This window comes from Balaenoptera acutorostrata, chromosome 4 (genome assembly GCF_949987535.1).
Source record: "Balaenoptera acutorostrata chromosome 4, mBalAcu1.1, whole genome shotgun sequence".
NCBI lineage: Eukaryota > Metazoa > Chordata > Mammalia > Artiodactyla > Balaenopteridae > Balaenoptera > Balaenoptera acutorostrata.
In genome coordinates this window covers 103,734,647-103,759,049 of record NC_080067.1, presented here as the reverse complement: position 1 = coordinate 103,759,049, position 24,403 = coordinate 103,734,647, and the positions used below count along the sequence as shown (strand labels likewise).

The window sequence follows — 24,403 nt, the reverse complement described above, 5'->3', positions numbered from 1 at the left end:
CATATTCTAGTCCAAAAAAAAATTTTTTTTTTAAATTGATTATGTATGGGGACAGATGGTTACTAGACTAACTGTGGTGATGATTTCCTAATGTACCCAAATGTCAAATTACTAGGTAGTACACCTGAAACTAACATGATATTCTATGTCAACTATTTTCAATAAAAATCAGTCAATCAATAAATAGTTATGTACTAGGTCAGGAGCTGGCAAACTATGACCCATGGACCAAATCCAGCCAGGATGTGATTCTGTAGATAAAGTTTATCAGAATGCAGCCACACCCAATCATTTACATATTGTCTAAGGTTGCTTTTGCACAACAGCAGAATCCAGTAATTACTGACAGAGACCTTATTGCTCTGCAAACCCTACACTTATTTACTGTGTGGCCCTAAAAACCTAAAAAGTGTGCTGATCCCTGTGCTAGAAAATAAAGCAAGTCTTAACAAATATCAAAGAATTGATTTGCATGCCATTTTTCTAACCACAATATAAAAAAAGGTAACTTTAAAAAATCTGTTTGAGAATTTAACAGTACACTTCTAAATAACTCATCAGTCAAAGAAAAGTCATTATAGAGTCTTTAAAAATATTTAGAATGAAATGATAATGAAACTGCTATAATATTAAAATGTATGGTATTCAGTTGTTATAAAGTGTTAAGAAAATATATATCCTTAATGCTTACATCAGAAAGAGAAAAACTTAATGGGCTAAATATCCAACTACAAAAATTAAGAACTCAATAGAGTATACCTAAAGAAAGTAAAGAATGTTAATTAGTGTACTAGAAATCAAAGAAGCAATAGAAAACATCTATAATACAGAACCTAGTTGTTGTTGTTGTTTTTTTAAGGAAAGACCTCTCCAAGACAGAACAAGAAAAAAAAAAGGTACAAATAAAAAATGGGAGAAAAGAAAAAGAAGACATAGCTACATATAATGATCACACCTCTCCAATAAATTTGAAAAATTTAAATAAAACAGCCAATTACCTAGGAAAATAATACTTACCAAAATTGAGTTAAAAATAGAAAAACCCGAATAATCATATAACTGTTAGAAATTGAAGCATTTGTTAAAACATACCCACAAAAAATACTACGCTCTGCTTCTTTTACTAACAGATTTTACCAAATATCAAGAAACAGATCATCTTAACTATACGTATACAACTATTTCAGAGGATAGAAAATGAGGAGACATTTCCCAACCCTTTTATGAAGCTAATATAACCTCAATACCTAAACCAGACAAGGAGGATACTAGAAAGGAAAATTATGTAAATAAATATCTAAATAAAATAGTAACCAAAATAAAAACCAACATTATTAAAAAAGAAATACGTCATGACCAGTTAATTGGGATTTATCCTAAGAATAGCAAGAATGGTTTAACATTAGACAACCTATTTTCACGGTTGGCCACATTAACAGATTATAGGAGAAACCCATATGATCATCTCAGTAAATGCGAAAACAAAAGGCATTGCATTAAATTTAACACCTATTAGTGATTTTAAAATAAAACAATAAACAAACCTCTTAGCAAACAGAATAGAAGGAAACATCATTTAGCTATAAGCAGCATCTTCTCATGCAAGGGTAGTGTGGAGGTTAAGATTGTGGACTCCAAAATTAAAATATTTGGGATTCAAATCCCAGCTCTGCCTATTAGTTGTGTGACATTGGGCAAGTGTTACAAATTGTTTGATGAAAGTTAGCTTCTATCAGTTTTTTTTAAAGTCAGGCTTCCTGAGGAATAATTTCTATAGTAAATAATTTACATAGTAAAATTAACCCCTTTTTGAGTATGGTTCTATGAAGTTTTACTAAAGCATACAGTTGTGTAACCACCACCACAATAAAGTTACAGAACATTTCCAACAATCCCCAGAAGTTTCCCATCTCCAGTCCCCAGTAACTACTGATCTGTTTTTTTTATCCCTATAGTTTTGCCTTCTCCAGGGTGTTAAATAAGTGGAATCACACATTATACAGCCTCTTGATTCTGGCTTCTTTTGCTTAGCATCGTGCTTTTGAAAGTTACCAGGTTATGGGTTTCAGTAGTTTATTCTGTTGAGAAACTGTGAGAACTATAGGAGAGTTATGCAGGTCTATAGCCAGGGCAGATCTAGATTTTTGTGAGGCCTAAATCTTACATAATTTGGGGGACCCTCTCTTAGAAAAAGAATACAAAATTACTGATACAAAATTAGGTATGAAAGAAATTATTTTAAATAAGAAATCACAACAGTACTGTTATAAACACAGGAATTCTGAAAAGTTTTATTTTACTCATCCCTATCAGATAAGAAAAAAAAAATTTTTTTTTAACTGTAAAATACAGCATCTACTGTATTCCTATAGGAGAGACTTTCCATTTTGAATAGACAAAATGGGAACCTAATTTTCTGCTTACAGTTTTACATTTTTGATGATTGGAAGAATTTTCCACTGACTAATTTCTGGTTTCATTCATCCCAAACTTGCTTTCTCCTCCACTTCCCACATAGTTCTAAGGAAGGAGGCTACAGGTGTGTTTGTGTCACAATCCACAACCTCTAGCCCTGTACACTTTGTGTCAGATGTCTGGTGAGTTGGCATGGGGTGGTAGGAATATTCCTGGAAGTATTCCTACAGTAGGAGAGCTAGCAATAATTTAACTATAGACTTTATGATTATGAACCTTATAATATCTCATTAAACTCAAGCTCAATGTCTGTCCAACCAGCTCCCTCTAACTGGATCCCCAAAATGGTCACTCCAGCTCCAACACTACTCACTAGGGGATAGGGACAGAGGTGAATTCTGGGTAGAAATAGACAGTGGTCTATTGTATTTATTTTAATCACCATATGTCTTTCTTTTGCAGATTTTTTAAGAAAAATTAACTGTATGATCCATTGTCAGTATTCTCCCTAGGGCCTAGAAGGAGTTCATGCAAGTAAATACTTAGAAGCTTAAGGAAATTGCTGAGAAATTGGATTTCTGATACTTTTCATAAAGAGGACAAAGTCAGGGATTGACGGAAAGAGAAAGATATGTGCAACTTTTAATTTTAGCATTTTGCTCTCTTTGCCTGGGGTTGAAAAAGAACAGTGTACTTGACTCCACTCCTGGAAGAATTCAACCAATCCCATCTGGTGGTATCCTTTTTTTTTTTTTTTTTAAATAGACCCTCAAGGAGTTGAAAATAAGGTGGCACTGTCTTGGTGACTCCACTCCACGAGCTGCATCAGCCACTGGGACTGAGTGGCACAGGCCTAGCTTAACTTCCTCAAATGCCAGCAGTTCTAGAGAAATCTAGATGCTGGAGCCAAGCTGGTTAGGTTGGGTCCCCATACTGTTCTTTTAATACTCTCTTAATGGAAATCACAGTACTAGCATCCTTACTTCAGAAAAGCAGTTTTCTTTTTTGGAATCAAATAACATCACACACAGACTAAAGAAACAACTAATTTATTCAACCTTTATCTGATATTAATATCAAATATAATATAATATAATACAATATAATTAATCTTATATTAATATAATTAATAGAGTATAATATATTAATATAACTCCTGCTTTTTTATCAATATTTACATGTTATATTTCAGTCATCATTTTGCTTTTAGCTATATCGTCATATTTGAGGTAAGTTTCTTGTAAACAGCATATAGTTAGTTCATTTTTTTAATCCACTTTGTCAATCTCTGTCTTTTTTTTTATAAATGTACTTATTTATTTATGTTTAGCTGCATTGGGTCTTCGTTGCTGCATACGGGCTTTCTCTAGTTGCGACGAGCAGGGACTACTCTTCATCGCAATGCGCAGTCTTCTCATTGTGGTGGCTTCTCTTGTGGCGGAGCACGGGCTTTAGGTGCGCGGGCTTCAGTAGTTGTGGCACGTGGGCTCAGTAGTTGTGGCTCACGGGCTCTAGAGCGCAGTTTCAGTAGTTGTGGCGCACGGGCTTAGTTGCTCCACAGCATGTGGGATCTTCCCAGACCAGGGATCGAACTCGTGTCCCCTGCATTGGCAGGCAGATTCTTAACCACTGTGCCACCAGGGAAGTCCCAATCTCTGCCTTTAAATTGGTATGTTTAGATCATTTACATTAATGTAATTGTTGATATGTTGGGATTCAAATATGCCATTTTATTTTGTCTTTTCTGTTTATTTGCTATTTCTTGTTTATCTTTCCTGCCTTCCTGTGGGTTACTTGAACATTTTTAGAATTCTGTTTTGATTTATTGTAGTATTTTTGAGTGCATCTCTTTGCATAGCTCTTTCAGTGCTTGCTAAAGCACTAGTGTGGGTGTTGGCCTCATTACCACTGGGCAGTATGTAAAGTCCTGATTCTCTACTAGGGTTCCTCTGACCCTAGTGGGGAAGGAAAGGTGCCCTTCATTACTACCAGGAGGAGGTGGAAGTCCAGGCTCACAGTGTATTCTCCATTGATAATGCACTGGTGGTGGTGGTAGAGAACAGGGGTCTGTTACCACCCTTCAGGGATGAAAATCTCTTCAGGCGTTCAGTCCCTACTTGATCACCTCTGACACCACCCTGATGGAAGGTGGAGGAGGAGTTGGGGTGCCTCATTACAGCCTGACAAAGGTGGAAGTCTAGGTTCCCCACTCAGCCTTTGCTGGCGTAGGCAGCAAAGAAAACAGTTTTTCTGTTGTGTTTGGCTGAAGTCAAGTGGTTATTATCTAAAGGTTTTCAGTCTTGCTAGGCTGTCGTTTTCCTGGTCATTTTGTTAAACAGAGCAGACATTTGTTGGGGCTTTTTTGTCTGCTGTCACTGGCATTTCCAAGTTACTGGCTTCTTTAGCTCCAAGTCTGAGATAATAAGGCAAAAAGAAAACCCAGGGAGCTCACCGCTGTGTTGTTCCTTGGGCCCCAAAGTCCCTAGCATGTCTGACTCCTTCTCTCCACCTTTCAGAGATCTCCTATGTTTGTTTTATATATAATGGTCAGGATTTTTTGCTGTACTTAGGAGGAATAAGGGAAAATATGACTACTACTACTCTCTTCCCAGAAGCAGCTCTATAAATACTTTTAATGCCAACTTAGTCCTTCATTTAAAAATCCCTGTTAGGGACTTCACTGGTGGCGCAGTGGTTGAGAATCCGCCTGCCAATGCAGGGAACACGGGTTCGAGCCCTGGTCTGGGAAGATCCTACATGCTGCCGAGCAACTAAGCCTGTGCACCACAACTGCTGAGCCCACGCTCTAGAGCCCGTGAGCCACAACTACTGAAGCCCGCGTGCCTAGAGCCCGTGCTCTGCAACAAGAAAAGCCACCGCAGCGAGAAGCCCGCGCACCACAAGGAAGAGTAGTACCTGCTCGCCACAACTGGAGAAAGCCCATGTGCAGCAACGAAGACCCAACGCAGCCAAAAATAAATAAATAAATTTTAAAAATAAAAAATAAGTAAAAAGCCCTGTTAATCTTCTACCTGCTACTACTTCATTGGGTAGAGTCCTTTTTTTCATGCTACACAGTTAAAAGTAGGGGTATTAATCAGGATTCTCCAGAAAAACAGAAGCAACAGAATAGATATCTATATATCTATCTATATTTATCACTCTCTCTCTCTGTCTCTCTCTCTCTCTCTGTGTATCTATGTGTGTATATATAAAGGAATTGGCTCATGCAATTATGGAGACTGTCAAGTCCCAAGATCTGCAGGATAGACTGACAAGCTGGAGACCCAGGAGAGCCAGTTGTCTAGTTCCAATCCTAGTCAGAAGGCTTGAGCACCAGGAGAGCTGGTGGTGTAGTTCCAGCTTGAAGGCTGGCAGGCTCCAGATCCAGGAAGAGCCAATGTTTCAGTTCAAGTACAAAGGCAGAAAAAATTATCTTAATCAGGGGAGGTCATGCTTTTACTTCTTTTCTTTTCTTTTTTAATATCTTTATGGGAATATAATTGCTTTACAATGTTGTGTTAGTTTCTGCTGTAGAACAAAGTGAATCAGCTATATGTACACATATATCCCCATATCCCCTCCCTCGTGAGCCTCCCTCCCACCCTCCCTTTCCCAGCCCTCTAGGTCATCACAAAGTATCGAGCTGATCTCCCTGTGCTATGCGGCTGCTTCCTACTAGCTATATATTTTACATTTGGTAGTGTATATATGTCCATGCCACTCTCTCACTTCATCCCAGCTTCCCATTCCCCCCCTGTGTCCTCAAGTCCATTCTCCACGTCTGTGTCTTTATTCCTGCCCTGTCACTAGGTTCATCAGTACCGTTTTTTAGGCTCCATATATGTGTGTTGGCATCCGGTGTTTGTTTTTCTCTTTCTGACTTACTTCACTCTGTATGACAGACTCTAGGTCCATCCACCTCATTAGAAATAACTCAATTTCGTTCCTTTCTGTGGCTGAGTAATATTCCATGGTATATATGTGCCACATCTTCTTTATCCATTCATCTGTCGATGGACACTTAGGTTGCTTCCATCTCCTGGCTATTGTAAATAGTGCTGCAATGAACATTGGGGTACATGACTCTTTTTGAATAGTGGTTTTCTCAGGGTATATGCCCAGTAGTGGGATTGCTGGGTCATATGGTAGTTCTATTTTTAGTTTTTTAACGAGCCTCCATACTGTTCTCCATAGTGGCTGTATCAATTTAGATTCCCACCAACAGTGCAGGAGGGTTCCCTTTTGTCCACACCCTCTCCAGCATTTATTATTTGTAGATTTTTTGGTGATGGCCATTCTGACCAGTGTGAGGGGATACCTCATTGTAGTTTTGATTTGCATTTCTCTAATGATTAGTGATGTTGAGCATCTTTTCATGTGTTTGTTGGCAATCTGTATATCTTCTTTGGAGAAATGTCTGTTTAGGTCTTCTGCCCATTTTTGGATTGGGTTGTTTGGTTTTTTTGATATTAAGCTGTATGAGCTGCTTGTATATTTTGGAGATTAATCCTTTGTCAGTTGCTTTGTTTACAAATACTTTCTCCCATTCTGAGGGTTGTCTTTTCAACTTATTTATGGTTTCCTTTGCTGTTCAAAAGCTTTTAAGTTTCAGTAGGTCCCATTTGTTTATTTTTTATTTTATTTCCATTACTCTAGGAGGTGGGTCAAAAAGGATCTTGCTGTGATTTATGTCATAGAGTGTTCTGCCTATGTTTTCCTCTAAGAGTTTTATAGTATCTGGCCTTACAGTTAGGTCTTTGACCCATTTTGACTTTATTTTTGTGTATGGTGTTAGGGAGTGTTCTAATTTCCTTCTTTTACATGTAGCTGTCCAGTTTTCCCAGCACCACTTATTGAAGAGACTGTCTTTTCTCCATTGTATATTCTTGCCTCCTTTGTCAAAGATAAGGTGACCATATGTGCGTGGGTTTATCTCTGGGCTTTCTGTCCTCTTCCATTGATCTATATTTCTGTTTTTGTGCCAGTACCATACTGTCTTGATTACTGTAGCTTTGTAGTATAGTCTGAAGTCTGGGAGCCTGATTCCTCCAGCTCCATTTTCCTTTCTCAAGATTGCTTTGGCTATTCGTGGTCTTTTGTGTTTCCATACAAACTGTAAAATTTTTTGTTCTAGTCCTGTGAAAAATGCCATTGGTAATTTGACAGGGATTGCATTGATTCTGTAGATTGCTTTGGGTAGTACAGTCATTTTCACGATGTTGATTATTTCAATCCAAGAACATGGTATATCTTTCCATCTGTTTGTATCGTCTTTGATTTCTTTAATCCGTGTCTTATAGTTTTCCGCATACAGGTTTTTTACCTCTTAGGTAGGTTTATTCCTAGGTATTTTATTCTTTTTGTTGCAATAGTAAATGGGAGTGTTTCCTTAATTTCTCTTTCTGATCTTTCGGTGTTAGTGTATACGAATGCAAGGGATTTCTGTGCACTAATTTTGTATCCTGCTACTCTACCAAATTCATTGATTAGCTCTAGTAGTTTTCTGGTAGCATCTTTAGGATTCTCTATGTATAGTATCATGTCATCTGCAAACAGTGACAGCTTTACTTCTTCTTTTCCGATTTGGATTCCTTTTATTTCTTTTTCTTCTCTAATTGCTGTGGTTAAAACTTCCAAAACTATGTTGAATAATAGTGGTGAGAGTGGACATCCTTGTCTTGTTCCTGATCTTAGTGGAAATGCTTTCAGTTTTTCACCATTGAGAATGATGTTGGCTGTGGGTTTGTCATATATGGCCTTTATTATGTTGAGGTAGGTTCCCTCTATGCCCACTTTCTAGAGAGTTTCTATCATAAATGGTGTTGAATTTTGTCAAAAGCTTTCTCTGCATCTATTGAGATGATCATATGGTTTTTATCCTTCAATTTTTTGATGTGGTGAATCACACTGATTGATTTGCGGATATTGAAAAATCCTTGCATCCCTGGGATAAATACCACTTGATCATAGTGTATGAACCTTTTAATGTATTGTTGGATTCGAATTGCTAGTATTTTGTTGAGGATTTTTGCATCTATGTTCATTAGTGATATTGGCCTGTAGTTTTCTTTTTTTGTGACATCTTTGTCTGGTTTTGGTATCAGGGTGATGGTGGCCTCATAGAATGAGTTTGGGAGTGTTCCTCCCTCTGCTATATTTTGGAAGAATTTGAGAAGGATAGGTGTTAGCTCTTCTCTAAATGTTTGATAGAATTTGCCTGTGAAGCCATCTGGCCCTGGGCTTTTGTTTGTGGGAAGATTTTTAATCACAGTTTCAATTTCAGTGCTTGTGATTGGTCTGTTCATGTTTCTGATTCTTCCTGGTTCAGTCTTGGAAGGCTGTGCTTTTCTAAGAATTTGTCCATTTCTTCCAGGTTGTCCATTTTATTGGCATGTAGCTGCTTGTAGTAATCTCTCATGATCCTTTGTATTTCTGCAGTGTCAGTTGTTACTTCTTCTTTCATGCTTTTAGTTCTATTCCAGCCATATCTGATTGCATGAGTGCCACCCACATTAGGGAGGGAAATCTGCTTTATTCAGTCTACCCATTCAAATGTTAATCTCAACCAAAAACACCTACACAGAAACATCCAGAATAATGTTTGACCAAATATCTGGGCACCCTATGGCCCAATCAAGTTGACACATAAAATTAACCATCATAGTATGTAAACATTTAAAAGCTCAGGACTACCAAACTAGTTAATTTGTACCTAAATATGAATTCTGACCAATATTACTCACAAATTCACATTTTGGGCTTTGAGATATACCGAAAAACTCAAAGGGAGTGAGTAAAGCCTTTCAAAGATTCAAAAATGTGTTCAAAGAGAACAACCACTAAAATCTGGAAGACAGTATGGCATTATGGGAAGTAAGAAACTTATGGTTGCCATGCTTCTTTTAAAGAGCTTTTTAACAGAAAAATTATTAAAGCTTTTATTTTTCCTGGTTCTTAGAGTAAGAATTTACTTTTTCCAGTGTTGAAAGATTTTATAAATTCAAAATAAGAATTTCTCATGATCTATAATCCTTCTGTCACACTCTCTTAACATTACCCCTGGAGCCAGCACACAGGCGTCAAGAGCTGGCTGGGTCTCGGTGCAGGCAATATCACTTGTGGGGAAGACTCTGGACTCAAATAGGGTTCCCAGGTGTATTATGACCTGGGGCAAATTACTTCATCCCTCTAAGCAGCAACTTTCTTATCTGAAAATGGGGAGTTTAATATCTGTAAAATCAGCGTGAGTGTTCCATAATTAAACATTCTCAAATTTAGACATCTGAATAATCTTCATTTTTGCAGTTTTATAAATAACACTGCCACCTTGATTCTTAAATCTCTGTCTTCATTTTGGATCATTTTCTTAAATTCAGCTTCTTAGAGGTGACATTAATAAGTCAAGGGATAGAACCTTCTAAAAAGGTGGTACCAAGATTACACTAGCAATGGGAGAAAGAAAGAGAGAGGTGCTTTTCTCATTTTTAAACTTTGTTTCCTAGAAGCATCAGATGGTGAAGGAGGAGGAGACACAGCAATGACGCAGCAGGAGACAGCTCCAGTTCCTGCCCTGTCAAAGAAAACCAAACAGGTGACAGTCACTGTGGGAGAGTCACAGCTGTTGGCTCTGCAATCAGCCTCTTCTACCCCTCTACAGCATTCTGTGTGCTCCAATACCAGTTATTGGTGGGATTTGAGGGAAGCTTTTACCTTCTCTGCCTTTGAAAGAGCCATGCTTCATTAATTACAAACCAGCAAGGTCTATTTTTCCCCCTAATATTTTTTTTACAATATAAATGTATTTTACAATAATGATATCTTAGATTCTTGTATTACATTTTTACCAAAGACCCAGTTTTATTCTTTTGGGTATAGTTCCTAGGAGAAGACAAATAGCATAGATATGCAAGATTGCCCCCACACCAATGCATTATTACAGTACCAAGACATGCTGTGAGCAGGCTCCCAGGGCCTCATGTCCATCTAGCATCATGTCTGTTGTGTGAATTCTTATTGAGGATTTGCTACCTTCGTATTACCACAAGTGGCCATTTGATAAACTTTGCTCCCTGGACTCAGGACCTTTTATTGCCTTTTTAATCTTCTTGCTGGCCACTCACATCCATTTGCGCCTTTCTTACATTATTGTCCCTGAGACCTAATTGGTAACCATGTGTGATTTTTTAAAGGACTATCTAACTGTCAGTCCAAAGTTACCATCTTCTTCACAGTAACTATATGTGGCCTTATTCTTATTGTAGGTGGCCCTAAACACATTCCACTAGAGTTTTGTGACCCAAAGTTTGTGACCAGGCTCAGGATAATTGTGGGAAGCAGTTTAGCATTTTGGTTACCTACAAGCTGTGACTCCTTGGGCAAGTTAAACTCTCTGTGCCTCAGTCTCCATATTGGTAAAGTGGTGATAATACGTGTATTTTCTTCACAGGGTTACGGTGAGGATTAAATGATTAACACTTGTTAAGCTCTTTGAACTGTGGTTGGCAAAGAGTAAGCACTGAAGTGATAATTATTATAGTAAAATATACTTCAAGTCTTTTATTTTATTCATTATTTTTTCTTTGTGAGGTGGGGAATGCAGAAAGATATACGTATTTAATGTATAATCAGTCTTGGTTTTCTCTATAGTCACCAAATATTTAACTCCAAGGCCGTGTATCAATTGTAGTTTGAACCATTCTTTCTAAGACCTACAGGTTAACATCTGTGGCTTTTCAATTTATTTCACCAAGATGGGGTTTGATTTTACCTCACTTAACTCCACTGACCATACCATAGTCATGCCTTCTTTGACCTTTGCCTCTAATCAGTGCCTACTTGCAGAACTTGTTTCCAAATATTCTTTTTTTTTTGTAGAAATTAGAACTTTATTATATTATAAACATTTCCAGAATATAAACTGATTTTGTATCAAGACTCCTTGAAACGTTTAAAACTGTATGTAACTTAAGCATATTATAATGTATGTCATTTTCCACTTTCCAATATAGAAAATATACTGCAAGTTAGATCTAACAAAGGAAAAAAAATCAATCTAAACTGCTTCACAGAGAAAACTAATGAATATAAAAACACCCACCCCAAACTAAAACCCAGTCAAGAAATAGATTCTGTAAAGCCTATTAATCCTCCAATTTAAAATAAATGACATCCCAAGGGAAAAATACTTCCACCATCATAGCAATGTGATGAATTAAAGCAGAGCCACTCTCGTTAAGGGAAATTACATTATGTATAAGAAAAATGTAGTAATGATTTTAGAAAAGAGGAAAAGTAATTTCCATGTTGGAGAACAAGCACACTAAATGTTTTCTGTTCACTTAGCCTTTGTACCTGTTCACATGAAAAGAGTGATAGGAACATTGTAAAACCAAGCTCCTCAACTATTTTTTCAGTTTAACCTCAGGAGAACCAATGCAAGAGCTTCAAAATCCAAGGCTAGACTGGTCCCAAAGCATCTCCTCTTCTTCCTTTCTTTGCCTTTTTCCTTTTTCTCTTTACTACGCTTATGTTCCTCTTTCTTAGAGGCTACATCTCGGCTTTTTTTCTCCTTTCGGTTCTTAAGCTTTTCTGTACTGACTGTTTCCACCTCTGTTTTGTTTCTTTGGATGCACTTGTATTTGTCTAAATCTATTTCCTCACAAGCTTTCTTCCTCTTATGCTTGGGCCGCTCCTCCTCTCGTTTTTCCCGGCCTTCCTCTGGGTGCCTTTTTCTCTTCTGATGTATCTGTTTATAACTAGCTTGATGGGCACCGGTACTGTTTTCTGAGGAGAGGTGTCTGTAAACTCCAGATTCTACACTGTATGAGCTACAGTTATACTCTTGCTGACTAAAGTTCAGAGCTACTGGTTTTCCTGAGAAACAGTCCCTGGTGAATTGACAGCAGCTCAGGGAGTCCAGTCTCAGCCTGCTGTCATGAGCTGCTAGCCACTGAGGTAACTGTTTTTCCACTGTTTGCAAAATACTGCATGGTCTTCGGTAGATCTGGACGGTTTCACAAAGGAGTCTTTAATCAAACATTCTACACCTGGGTCTAGAATCAACCTCTTTTTTTTTTTTTTTTTAAACATCTTTATTGAAGTATAATTGCTTTACAATGGTGTGTTAGTTTCTGCTTTATAACAAAGTGAGTTATACATATACATATGTTCCCATATCTCTGCCCTCCTGCATCTCCCTCCCTCCCACCCTCCCTATCCCACCCCTCTAGGTGGTCACAAAGCACCGAGCTGATCTCCCTGTGCTATGCGGCTGCTTCCCACTAGCTATCTATTTTACATTTGGTAGTGTATATATGTCCATGACACTCTCTCACCGTGTCACATCTCACCCTTCCCCCTCCCCATATCCTCAAGTCCATTCTCTAGTAGGTCTTTGTCTTTATTCCTGTCTTGCCACTAGGTTCTTCATGACCTTTTTTTTTTTTCCTTAGATTCCATATATATGTGTTAGCATACTGTATTTGTTTTTCTCTTTCTGACTTACTTCACTCTGTATGACAGACTCTAACTCCATCCACCTCACTACAAATAACTCCATTTCGTTTCTTTTTATGGCTGAGTAATATTCCATTGTATATATGGGCCACATCTTCTTTATCCATTCATCCAATGATGGACACTTAGGTTGCTTCCATGTCCTGGCTATTGTAAATAGAGCTGCAATGAACATTGTGGTACATGACTCTTTTTGAATTATGGTTTTCTCAGGGTATATGCCCAGTAGTGGGATTGCTGGGTCGTATGGTAGTTCTATTTTTAGTTTTTTAAGGAACCTCCATACTGTTCTCCATAGTGGCTGTATCAATTTACATTCCCACCAACAGTGCACGAGTGTTCCCTTTTCTCCACACCCTCTCCAGCATTTATTCTTTCTAGATTTTTTGATGATGGCCATTCTGACCGGTGTGAGATGATATCTCATTGTAGTTTTGATTTGCATTTCTCTAATGATTAATGATGTTGAGCATTCTTTCATGTGTCTGTTGGCCATCTGTATATCTTCTTTGGAGAAATGTCTATTTAGGTCTTCTGCCCATTTTTGGATTGGGTTGTTTGTTTTTTTGTTATTGAGCTGCATGAGCTGCTTGTAAATCTTGGAGATTAATCCTTTGTCAGTTGCTTCATTTGCAAATATTTTCTCCCATTCTGAAGGTTGTCTTTTGGTCTTGTTTATGGTTTCCTTTGCTGTGCAAAAGCTTTTAAGTTTCATTAGGTCCCATTTGTTTATTTGTGTTTTTATTTCCATTTCTCTAGGGGCTGGGTCAAAAAGGATCTTGCTGTGATTTATGTCATAGAGTGTTTTGCCTATGTTTTCCTCTAAGAGATTGATAGTGTCTGGCCTTACACTTAGGTCTTTAATCCATTTTTAGTTTATTTTTGTGTATGGTGGCAGGGAGTGTTCTAATTTCATACTTTTACATGTACCTGTCCAATTTTCCCAGCACCACTTATTGAAAAGGCTGTCTTTTCTCCACTGTATATGCTTGCCTCCTTTATCAAAGATAAGGTGACCATATGTGCGTGGGTTTATCTCTGGGCTTTCTATCCTGTTCCATTGATCTATATTTCTGTTTTTGTGCCAGTACCAAACTGTCTTGATTACTGTAGCTTTGTAATATAGTCTGAAGTCAGGGAGCCTGATTCCTCCAGCTCCATTTTTCGTTCTCAAGATTGCTTTGGCTATTCGGGGTCTTTTGTGTCTCCATACAAATTGTGAAATTTTTTGTTCTAGTTCTGTGAAAAATGCCAGTGTTAGTTTGATAGGGATTGCATTGAATCTGTAGATTGCTTTGGGAAGTAGAGTCATTTTCACAATGTTGATTCTTCCAATCCAAGAACATGGTATATCTCTCTGTCTATTTGTATCATCTTTAATTTCTTTCATCAGTGTCTTAGAGTTTTCTGCATACAGGTCTTTTGTCTCCTTAGGTAAGTTTATTCCTAGATATTTTATTCTTTTGTTGCAATGGTAAACGGGAGTGTTTTCTTAATTTCACTTTCAGATTTTTCATCATTAGTATATAGGAATGCAAGAGATTTCTGTGCATTAATTTTGTATCCTGCTACTTTACCAAATTCATTGATTAGCTCTAGTAGTTTTCTGGTAGCATCTTTAGGATTCTCTATGTATAGTATCATGTCATCTGCAAACAGTGACAGCTTTACTTCTTCTTTTCTGATTTGGATTCCTTTTATTTCTTTGTCTTCTCTGATTGCTGTGGCTAACACTTCCAAAACTATGTTGAATAATAGTGGTGAGAGTGGGCAACCTTGTCTTGTTCCTGATCTTAGTGGAAATGGTTTCAGTTTTTCACCATTGAGAATGATGTTGGCTGTGGGTTTGTCATATATGGCCTTTATTATGTTGAGAAAAGTTCCCTCTATGCCTACTTTCTGCAGGGCTTTTATCATAAATGGGTGTTAAATTTTGTCGAAAGCTTTCTCTGCATCTATTGAGATGATCATATGGTTTTTCTCCTTCAATTTGTTAATATGATGTATCACGTTGATTGATTTGCATATATTGAAGAATCCTTGCATTCCTGGGATAAACCCCACTTGATCATGGTGTATGATCCTTTTAATGTGCTGTTGGATTCTGTTTGCTAGTATTTTGTTGAGGATTTTTGCATCTATGTTCATCAGTGATATTGGCCTGTAGTTTTCTTTCTTTGTGACATCTTTGTCTGGTTTTGGTATCAGGGTGATGGTGGCCTCGTAGAATGAGTTGGGGAGTGTTCCTCCCTCTGCTATATTTTGGAAGAGTTTGAGAAGGATAGGTGTTAGCTCTTCTCTAAATGTTTGATAGAATTCGCCTGTGAAGCCATCTGGTCCTGGGCTTTTGTTTGTTGGAAGATTTTTAATCACAGTTTCAATTTCAGTGTTTGTGATTGGTCTGTTCATATTTTCAATTTCTTCCTGGTTCAGTCTCGGCAGGTTGTGCATTTCTAAGAATCTGTCCATTTCTTCCAGGTTGTCCATTTTATTGGCATAGAGTTGCTTGTAGTAATCTCTCATGATCCTTTGTATTTCTGCAGTGTCAGTGGTTACTTCTCCTTTTTCATTTCTAATTCTATTGATTTGAGTCTTCTCCCTTTTTCTCTTTATGAGTCTGGCTAATGGTTTATCAATTTTGTTTATCTTCTCGAAGAACCAGCTTTTAGTTTCATTGATTTTTGCTATTGTTTCCTTCATTTCTTTTTCATTTATTTCTGATCTGATCTTTATGATTTCTTTCCTTCTGCTAGCTTTCCGGTTTTTTTGCTCTTCTTTCTCTAATTGCTTTAGGTGGAAGGTTAGGTTGTTTATTCGAGATGTTTCCTGTTTCTTGAGGTAGGCTTGTGTTGCTATAAACTTCCCTCTTAGAACTGCTTTTGCTGCATCCCATAGGTTTTGGGTTGTCGTGTCTCCATTGTCATTTGTGTCTAGGTATTTTTTGATTTCCCCTTTGATTTCTTCAGTGATCATTTCGTTATTAAGTAGTGTATTGTGTAGCCTCCATGTGTTTGTATTTTTTACAGATCTTTTCCTGTAATTGATATCTAGTCTCATAGCATTGTGGTTGGAAAAGATACTTGATACGATTTCAATTTTCTTAAATTTACCAAGGTTTGATTTGTGACCCAAGATATGATCTATCCTGGAGAATGTTCCATGAGCACTTGAGAAAAATGTGTATTCTGTTGTTTTTGGGTGGAATGTCCTATAAATATCAATTAAGTCCATCTTGTTTAATGTATCATTTAAAGCTTGTGTTTCCTTATTTATTTTCATTTTGGATGATCTGTCCATTGGTGAAAGTGGGGTGTTAAAGTCCCCTACTATGATTGTGTTACTGTTGATTTCCCCTTTTATGGCTGTTAGCATTTGCCTTATGTATTGAGGTGCTCCTATGTTGGGTGCATAAATATTTACAATTGTTATACCTTCCTCTTGGATCGATCCCTTGATCATTATACAGTGTCCTTCTTTGTCTCTTGTAATAGTCTTTATTTTAAAGTCTATTTTGTCTGATATGAGAATTGCTACTCCAGCTTTCTTTTGATTTCCATTTGCATGGAATATCTTTTTCCATCCCTTCACTTTCAGTCTGTATGTGTCTCTAGGTCTGAAGTGGGTCTCTTGTAGACAGCATATATATGGGTCTTGTTTTTGTATCCATTCAGCCAGTCTGTGTCTTTTGGTGGGAGCATTTAATCCATTTACATTTAAGGTAATTATCGATATGTATGTTCCTATTCCCATTTTCTTAAATGTATTGGGTTTGTTATTGTAGGTGTTTTCCTTCTCTTGTGTTTCTTGCCTAGAGAAGTTCCTTTAGCATTTGTTGTAAAGCTGGTTTGGTGGTGCTGAACTCTCTCAGCTTTTGCTTGTCTGTAAAGGTTTTAATTTCTCCATCGAATCTGAATGAGATCCTTGCTGGGTAGAGTAACCTTGGTTGTAAGTTTTTCTCCTTCATGACTTTAAGTATATCCTGCCACTCCCTTCTGGCTTGCAGAGTTTCTGCTGAAAGATCAGCTGTTAACCTTATGGGGATTCCCTTGTGTGTTATTTGTTGTTTTTCCCTTGCTGCTTTTAATATGTTTTCTTTATATTTAATTTTTGATAGGTTGATTAATATGTGTCTTGGTGTGTTTCTCCTTGGATTTATCCTGTATGGGACTCTCTGTGCTTCCAGGACTTGATTAACTATTTCCTTTCCCATATTAGGGAAGTTTTCAACTATAATCTCTTCAAATATTTTCTCAGTCCCTTTCTTTTTCTCTTCTTCTTCTGGGACCCCTATAATTCGAATGTTGGTGTGTTTAATGTTGTCCCAGAGGTCTCTGAGACTGTCCTCAGTTCTTTTCATTCTTTTTTCTTTATTCTGCTCTGCAGTAGTTATTTCCACTATTTTATCTTCCAGGTCACTTATCCGTTCTTCTGCCTCAGTTATTCTGCTATTGATCCCGTCTAGAGTATTTTTAATTTCATTTATTGTGTTTTTCATCATTGCTTGGTTCCTCTTTAGTTCTTCTACGTCCTTGTTAAATGTTTCTTGCATTTTGTCTATTCTCTTTCCAAGATTTTGGATCATCTTTACTATCATTATTCTGAATTCTTTTTCAGGTAGACTGCCTATTTCCTCTTCATTTGTTAGGTCTGGTGTGTTTTGACCCTGCTCCTTCACCTGCTGTGTGTTTTTTTGTCTTCTCATTTTGCTTATCTTACTGTGTTTGGGGTCTCCTTTTCACAGGCTGCAGGTTCATAGTTCCCGTTGTTTTTGGTTTCTGTCCCCAGTGGCTAAGGTTCGTTCATTGGGTTGTGTAGGCTTCCTGGTGGAGGGGACTAGTACCTGTGTTCTGGTGGATGAGGTTGGATCTTGTCTTTCTGGTGGGCACGTCCACGTCTGGTGGTGTGTTTTGGGGTGTTTGTGGCCTTATTATGAATTTTAGGCAGCCTCTCTGCTAATGGATGGGGCTGTGTTCCTGTCTTGCTAGTTGTTTGGCATAGGGTGTCCAGCACTGTAGCTTGCTGGTCATTGAATGAAGCTGGGTCTTGATGTTGAGATGGAGATCTCTGAGAGATTTTCGCCATTTGGTATTACGTGGAGCTGGGAGGTCTCTTGTGGACTAGTGTCCTGAAGTTGGCTCTCCCACCTCAGAGGCACAGCCCTGATGCCTGGCTGGAGCACCAAGAGCCTTTCATCCACACGGCTCAGAATAAAAGGGAGAAAAAAATAGAAAGAAAGAAAGAAAGAAAGAGGATAAAATAAAATAAAATAAAGCTATTATAATAAAAAATAAGAAAAAAATTATTAAGAATAAATTTATTAAGAAAAAATTTTTTTAATTTTTAAAAATAGATTTATTAATTTTTATAATAAAAAATAAGAAAAAATTATTAAGAAAAAATTTATTTAAAAAAATTTAATTTTTTAAAATAAAAAATATGAAAAAACTTATTAAAAATTTTTTTTTAATTTCTAAAAATAGAAAATAAGGAAAAAATTATTAAGAATACATTTATTAGGAAAAAAAATTTTTTAAGTAAAAGAAAAAAAAAAAAAAAAAAACGGACGGACCTAACCCTAGGACTACTGGTGAAAGCAAAGCTATACAGACAAAATCTCACCTAGAAGCATACACATATACACTCACAAAAAAAGGAAAAGGGGAAAAATTAATATATCCTGCTCCCAAAGTCCACCTCCTGAATTTGGGATGATTCGTTGTCTATTCAGGTATTCAACAGATGCAGGCACATCAAGTTGTTTGTGGAGCTTTAATCCGCTGCTTCTGAGGCTGCTGGGAGAGATTTCCCTTTCTCTTCTTTGTTCGCACAGCTCCCGGGGTTCAGCTTTGGATTTGGCCCCGCCTCTGCGTGTAGGTCGCCTGAGGGCGTCTGTTCCCCGCCCAGACAGAACGGGGTTAAAGGAGCAGCTGCTTCGGGGGCTCTGGCTCACTCAGGCGGGGAGGGAGGGGTACGGATGTGGGGCGAGCCTGCGGCGGCAGAGGCCAGCATGACGTTGCAGCAGCCTGAGGCGTGCCGTGCGTTCTCCCGGGGAAGTTGTCCCCGGATCACGGGAGCCTGGCAGTGGCGGGCTGCACCGGCTCCCGGGAGGGGCGGTGTGGAGAGTGACCTGTGCTCGCACACAGGCTTCTTGGTGGCGGCAGCAGCCTTAGCATCTCATGCCCGTCTCTGGGGTCCGCGGTGATCGCCGCGGCTCGCGCCCTTCTCTGGAGTTCGTTTAGGCGGCGCTCTGAATCCCCTCTCCTTGCGCGCCGCGAAACAAAGAGGCAAGAAAAAGTCTCTTGCCTCTTCTGCAGCTGCAGACTTTTTCTCGGGCTCCCTCCCGGCTAGCTGTGGTGCGCTAACCCTTTCAGGCTGTGTTCACGCCGCCAACCCCAGTCCTCTCCCTGCGATCCGACGTAAGCCCGAGCCTCGGCTCCCAGCCCCCGCCCGCCCCAGTGGGGGAGCAGACAAGCCTCTCGGGCTGGTGAGTGCTGCTCGTCGCCGAGCCTCTGTGCAGGAATCTCTCCGTTTTTCCCTCTGCGCCCCTGTTGCTGTGGGGTCCATGCTGATAGCCGAGGCTCGCGCCCGTCTCTGGAGCTCGTTTAGGCAGCACTCTGAATCCCCTCTCCTTGTGTGCCGCGAAACAAAGAGGCAAGAAAAAGTCTCTTGCCTCTTCGGCAGCTGCAGACTTTATCCTGGACTCCCTCCCGGCTAGCTGTGGTGCGCCAACCCCTTCAGGCTGTGTTCACGCAGCCAACCCCAGTCCTCTCCCTGCGATCCAACCGAAGCCCGAGCCTCAGCTCCCAGCCCCCACCCGCCCCGGCGGCTTAGCAGACAAGCCTCTCGCGCTGGTGAGTGCTACTCGGCACCGATCCTCTGAGCGGGAATCTCTCCGCTTTGCCCTCTGCACCCCTGTGGCTGTGCTCTCCTCCGTGGCTCCGAAGCTTCCCCCCTCTGCCACCCACAGTCTCTGCCCGCGAAGGGGCTTCCTAGTGTGCGGAAACCTTTCCTCCTTCACAGCTCCCTCCCACTGGTGCAGGTCCCGTCCCTATTCTTTTGTCTCTGTTATTTCTTTTTTCTTTTGCCCTACCTAAGTACGTGGGGATTTTCTTGCCTTTTGGGAGGTCTGACATCTTCTGCCAGCGTTCAGTGGGTGTTCTGTAGGAGCAGTTCCACGTGTAGATGTATTTCTACTGTATCTGTGGGAAGGAAGGTGATCTCCGCGTCTTACTCTTCCGCCATCTTGCCCAGACCTCCAACCTCTTCTTTGCACCCACAGGTTTCCAAATAATCCTCTGTCATCTTTCTGAAACAAGTCTTTGGCTCTAAGCCTCTGGCTTTCTGCACTTTGATGTAATCTTCAAGTTCATCTTGAAAAGAGTCACATGTCTTTGAATGCTTCATTAGGTTGACAAGGGGTTCTCCTTAACAGGTTGAGAACTTGGTGGAGAAATTTGATCATATTCACCCATTGATTGCTTCAGTGTTTTAGCATGAACTTTCCCCAAATAGTGAGACTGTGCAACAACTGAGGAGCTAAAAACCATGATGCAGAGATTAAAAAATCTATTTTTGTCCAATACTCCACTCCCATTCACCTCATAAAGTGAAATCCATTGTGATTCAAATTATGGCACTACTCCTTATAAGCCTTTTACAAAAGGTATCTGTAAAAAGTTCAGTCTTTGCTCATTCAACGTGGTATCTTCTCTGAGGCAGGGACCCCATCCGCGCCAACAGGCCAAGGTGGAGGAGGTGGAGAGGCAGGGACAACCGCTGCTGCCGCCGAGCAAGCAGGGTGGGAGTGGGAGGTGGAGACCGGACTTCCTGAGGGGAAGTGGCCGCCACCACCAGCGGCCGACTGGACAGCACCGCCGCCATAGCGGCGAGGCGCGCTACTGCGCTTGCTCCAAATATTCTTTGTAGCCCATTGGCTTTCTTTTTTATTACTTTCTCCCTTGATTTTATTTTTGATTGTCCCTCACTTTTTCTGGGCTCTTTGGTGAAAGAATAAATTTGCATTAATAAACTCACCCAAGCCTGCATCTTTACTGTCTTTTTATTGGCAGAGCGTTCGCCTTGCTGAATTTCCACCTATTTTTTACCTCCTTCCAACTTGAGTCTTCTTTTCCCACAACCATCAAGTTAGATAAATGGCAGGGAACCACAGGAAGAAAGGAGAAAGATCGAGGAAGAGAAAGTTAAATGCATTCTTAATTTCCAGGAGCATTCACCTATCTTTCAGCAGCCCTGGTTTCAACAATAAGAGGACTTATTGAACACTCACCACAGGCACTGTGTAAGGTACCATGACTCACAGTCGTCACAGCTGCCCTGCGAAGTAGGGGGGACTCCATTTTACAAAGAACCTGAAGCTCAGAGAGATGGGTACCGGGAGTGATGACCCACTTGACTGCCTTTAAGCCACACCCTGAGGATGACATTGCTTCCATTTCCCTTTCCACCTGTCCTTCCTCATTCAACTTGGGAAAATTGGATTTACCATGCCATCAAGTAATTTCTTGGTCGCATGCCATTGCTATTTTCTGCCAAGGAAAAAAAAAAATCACCAGATATTTTACTGCTTATTTTAACCACCTTCATCTTGCTCTAATTTCTTTCACTAACAAATTGCTTTAAGGAAACAAAGTCCTGGGAATTCCCTGGTGGTCCAGTGGTTAGGGCTCCACGCTTCCACTGCAGGGGACACTGGTTCAACCCCTGGTTCGGGAACTAAGATCCTGCATGCCGAGTGGCCAATAAATAAATAAATGAATACAAATTAAAAAAAAAAAGAATCAAAGTCCTAGGTAGACACGGTGCCCTTATCACTCTCTACAAGCCTATCCTCAATGCCCTGGCCAGAGAATTCACACAGGAATCTCCTTGTGCCCCTCTGCCTTATTTGAGTGTTATCCATCTACCTCCCTGGTCTCCCTACCATGCTGTACACATCTGTGCATCTCCACTGCATCTGGCACAGAACCTTCCCCGAACTGGCACTCATTTGTGAAAAGGAAGAATGGATGACTAGCCTGGTATCCTAGCTTTCTTACCCCTCTTCCCATCTCAACCCTTTGTGTCCCAGCTGTGAGCCATCGGCTCCCTGACACTGCTGCCCGCAGATGACTTTTGGAGCCCCGTGACCATTGTCCCTCCTTCAGCCCCTCCTTGAAGGGTCCCCCACCTTGACATTAGACCTGGGAGTCTCTTCTCCTCCAGCCCTAATACCACACAGTCCCTTGGGCTCCTCTGTGGCCACCTCGTCCTGTCTCCCGCTGCTCTTCTCCCTCTGGAACTCATCTCACCACCCCAAGGACGGCCTTTTGGTCAGGCCAACTGTCCTTTCTTGAGTCCTTCTCTAGTTGTTTATGCACGTAGAGGTTGCATTTCCAACTAGCCCATAAGCACCTCAGGGACCAGGGTTTCTTTTGTGTTCACTGTGGTACCTAGCACAGCCATAGGCACATGATTCATTTGGCACATGTGACCAAGTATTTGTTTTTTAATAGTAATCATATTTTTTTCTTGGATCAAAAAAAAAAAAAAGAAAAGAAATTACTGTTTACTATATTTAAGTTTTGAATTTTTTTCAAATTTGCTTAGTTGTTTGCTGTTCTTGAAGGGGTTTTTTGTTTGCTTGTTTGTTTTGTTTTTTAATGCTTGCATAGGAACTGCCTGGCATTATGCTGCTAGCTGTAATATGCATATCACCAGGTGAGAGTATCTGTCCAGTTAGATGGTGTTCCCTCCTTTGCCATAGCTGGGCCTCACATTTTTATTACTGAGTCCACACCTCCCATCTGTCCAGTATTTCAAGCAGCAGGTTTATAACTTTATACAAGTTTTCTACCCTTGCAACTACATCATCTCTAGCAACCATTTCACATCTAAACAATCATCCTTGGCCTCCTTAATAATGTGAGTATAAAGATTTGCCAGTAGTTTTTTTTTTTTTTCCAAATACTGCTTCCAAAATAAATGATGAATTCTCCTACTCCTAGAGATTGCATCACCCTCTTCCCTCCTCAACATCACTCATTTCAGAGCCAGCCCTAGTGACTTTGTAATTATGGTTCCCAGAATATAATCCCTTATGAGGGATTTCGTGAATTTTCATTGATGCCTCCATGATGTCAGTAGCCTTTTAATGGTTCCATGACCCATCCTCTCCCCCTCAGAGACAACACTGGACTTTTTTTCTTAGGCTAGCCTTTTGTTTATCTCCTTGGATCATAAAAGAATCTTCAGCAAGAGTACTTATCCCTTTCCCTCCTTACTTACCTCTCTCACTGCTGTATTTTCTTACTAATTCTTTATTTTCACATTGATCATTTCATATCTCTCCTACTCTTTATCTTCAAGATTATTCTTGATAAAGAGAAAAGAGGACTGTGTCCTGTCTACTCTCTGATTTACCTTCCTCCTTTCCATGCTGGTGTCTCAATTCTGTTTCTCTTTGTATTAATCTATTGTTGTATAACAAATTACCCCCAAAATTAGTAGCTTAAAACAGAAAAGATTCCTTATCTCAGTTTCTGTTACCTCACAGACATGGCTAAGTTCAGTCTCTCTGGCTCTACATCTCTCATCAGTTGTCAGTCAAGTTGTAAGCTGGACGTTAGGGGCTCCACCATGAGGAACCCTTCTTGAAGCTCATTCAGGTGGCTGTTGGCAGGCCTCAGTCCCTCATCACGTGAGCCTCTCCACAGGGATGCCTCACAACATTGCCCATGGCTTCCTTCAGGCCATGTGAGTGACCCAAGAGGGAACTATCAAGAGCACTCAAGACCGAAACCACAGTCTTTTTTTTTTTTTTTAAACATCTTTATTAGAGTATAATTGCTTTACAATGGTGTGTTAGTTTCTGCTGTATAACAAAGTAAATCAGCTATATGTATACATATATCCCCATATCCCCTCCCTCTTGCATCTCCTTCCCACCTTCCCTATCCTACCCCTCTAGGTGGTCACAAAGCACCGAGCTGATCTCCCCGTGCGATGCGGCTGCTTCCCACTAGCTATCTGTTTTAGAGTTGGTAGTGTATATATGTACATGATACTCTCTCACTTCGTCCCAGCTTACCCTTCCCCCTCCCCGTATCCTCAAGTCCATTCTCTACATCTGCGTCTTTATTCCTGTCCTGCCGCTAGGTTCATCAGAACCCTTTCTTTTTTTTTCTTTTAGATTCCATATATATGTGTTAGCATACGGTATTTGTCTTTCTCTTTCTGACTTACTTCACTCTGTATGACAGACTCTAGGTCTATCCACCCCACTACAAATAGTTCAATTTCATTTCTTTTTTTGGCTGAGTAATATTCCATTGTATATATGTGCCACTTCTTCTTTATCCATTCATCTGTCGATGGACACTTAGGTTGCTTCCATGTCCTGGCTATTGTAAATAGTGCTACAGTGAACATTGTGGTACATGACTCTTTTTGCATTATGGTTTTCTCAGGGTAT

The 24,403-nt window shown here is 39.8% G+C and overlaps 1 protein-coding gene and 1 pseudogene across 5 annotated transcripts in view; one reads left to right on the top strand and one right to left on the bottom strand.

The window, feature by feature from the left end:
* The window catches only part of CMSS1 (cms1 ribosomal small subunit homolog), a 392,335-nt gene that overhangs the window by 338,744 nt on the left and 29,188 nt on the right, over window positions 1-24,403 (top strand). For 2 of the 5 annotated variants that reach the window (XM_057545048.1, XM_007164043.3), the window contains exon 2: window positions 9,924-10,009. The exons of 1 other annotated variant lie outside the window; for it this stretch is intronic. In XM_057545048.1, the coding sequence (XP_057401031.1) occupies window positions 9,924-10,009 (86 nt within the window). Of the gene's footprint in view, window positions 1-9,920; window positions 10,010-24,403 lie in introns of all 5 variants that reach the window. 2 more of the 5 variants (XM_007164041.2, XM_007164042.3) reach the window with 1 other exon arrangement.
* On the bottom strand, window positions 11,862-20,337 carry LOC102999922 (lysine-rich coiled-coil protein 1-like; annotated as a pseudogene).